This window comes from Buceros rhinoceros, unplaced genomic scaffold (assembly GCF_000710305.1).
Source record: "Buceros rhinoceros silvestris isolate BGI_N320 unplaced genomic scaffold, ASM71030v1 scaffold11210, whole genome shotgun sequence".
Lineage (NCBI taxonomy): Eukaryota > Metazoa > Chordata > Aves > Bucerotiformes > Bucerotidae > Buceros > Buceros rhinoceros.
In genome coordinates, this window is record NW_010390186.1 from 12565 (window position 1) to 13726 (window position 1162).

The 1162-nt window shown below is 41.8% G+C and overlaps 1 protein-coding gene across 1 annotated transcript; it reads left to right on the forward strand.

Annotated features, from left to right (window-relative positions):
- Nucleotides 1-210: 210 nt before the first annotated feature.
- On the forward strand, nt 211-1016 carry LOC104494028 (aminopeptidase O-like; the record flags this gene model as incomplete). The annotated part of the gene is made up of 1 exon (XM_010136813.1): nt 211-1016. A coding segment is annotated over exon 1 (806 nt), but the record flags the coding sequence as incomplete, so codon positions are not given.
- Nucleotides 1017-1162: the final 146 nt, after the last annotated feature.

Genomic DNA, 1162 nt, shown 5'->3' on the forward strand with positions numbered 1-1162 from the left:
TTTCATTTAGGGCATTTCAGAAATGGTTGTGAAATGATTATCTTTTTTTTTTTTTTTTCCTAGAATGTGAGAAGTGGAGGATCTGCAATTAATTTGAATGATCAAAACTATTTTTGGCACTGGGAGGCTGAATATCCTTGCTCTTCATGGAGACATCATATGTAAGAAATGTCTAAGGCTTTGTAAAACTGTTGCCCAAGAGACTAGAACATGGAGACACAGCTAGACCCCACGAAGGATGACTTGCCCTTAATGGCCAACACCAGCTACATGCTTGTAAAGCACTATGTATTGGACTTGGATGTCGATTTTAGAAGTAAAGTTATTGAAGGCAGCATAGTTTTATTCTTCGAGACTGGAAGTCAGTACAGGAAAACCAGCAGTACTGGCAAAGAAGGCTGCCAATTACAGTTTGATGAAACTGGTAAAATGAGGGCATCAGAACTCTGCCGCATTCCTGTGACAAATGTGAGTGCCCGTTCATCCAAAGTGGAATATAAAGATTTTGCTCTCTGTGGTAAAGGTGAAGAAGATACTTCTGATAAAAATGGTAACCATAGCAACGAGGATCAGACTTCTGGAATTTCTAGTTCAAAGGACTGCTGTGACATAGAGAATCAAGGGAACAAGGATTTTCTGCTCATATTGGACTGCTGTGATTTATCTGTGCTAAAGGTTGAGGAGGTAGATGTTGCTGCTGTAGCAGGCATTGAAAAATTCACAAGGTCTGCCAAGCCGACTGGTGTTTCAAAGGAGCTGAAAAATCTCAGGAATCAGATTGTACATGAAATTGTGACTTTACCTGCAGATCGCTGGAAGGAACAGCTGTACTATTTTATGCGCTGCAGCCAGGCGCCTGGCTGCGGACAGCTTCTGTTTACTACTGGCACTTGGAGCTTGGAGCTAAGGAAGGCAGGAGTTCAGACTCCGACAGACTTCCCTCATGCAATAAGAATATGGTACAAAACCAAACCGGAGGGAAGATCTGTTACGTGGACTACGGACCAGAGTGGCAGGTATGTAACTATGAGCTGAAAGCTTTGCACACATTAGTTTTAAACATAGGTGCAAGAGTGTAGAATCGTATAATGCTGAGCAACTAAGGATGATGAGCATTGTCTTCCATGGTTTTCATTTATTCCTTGATTTGAATCCTGTCGCT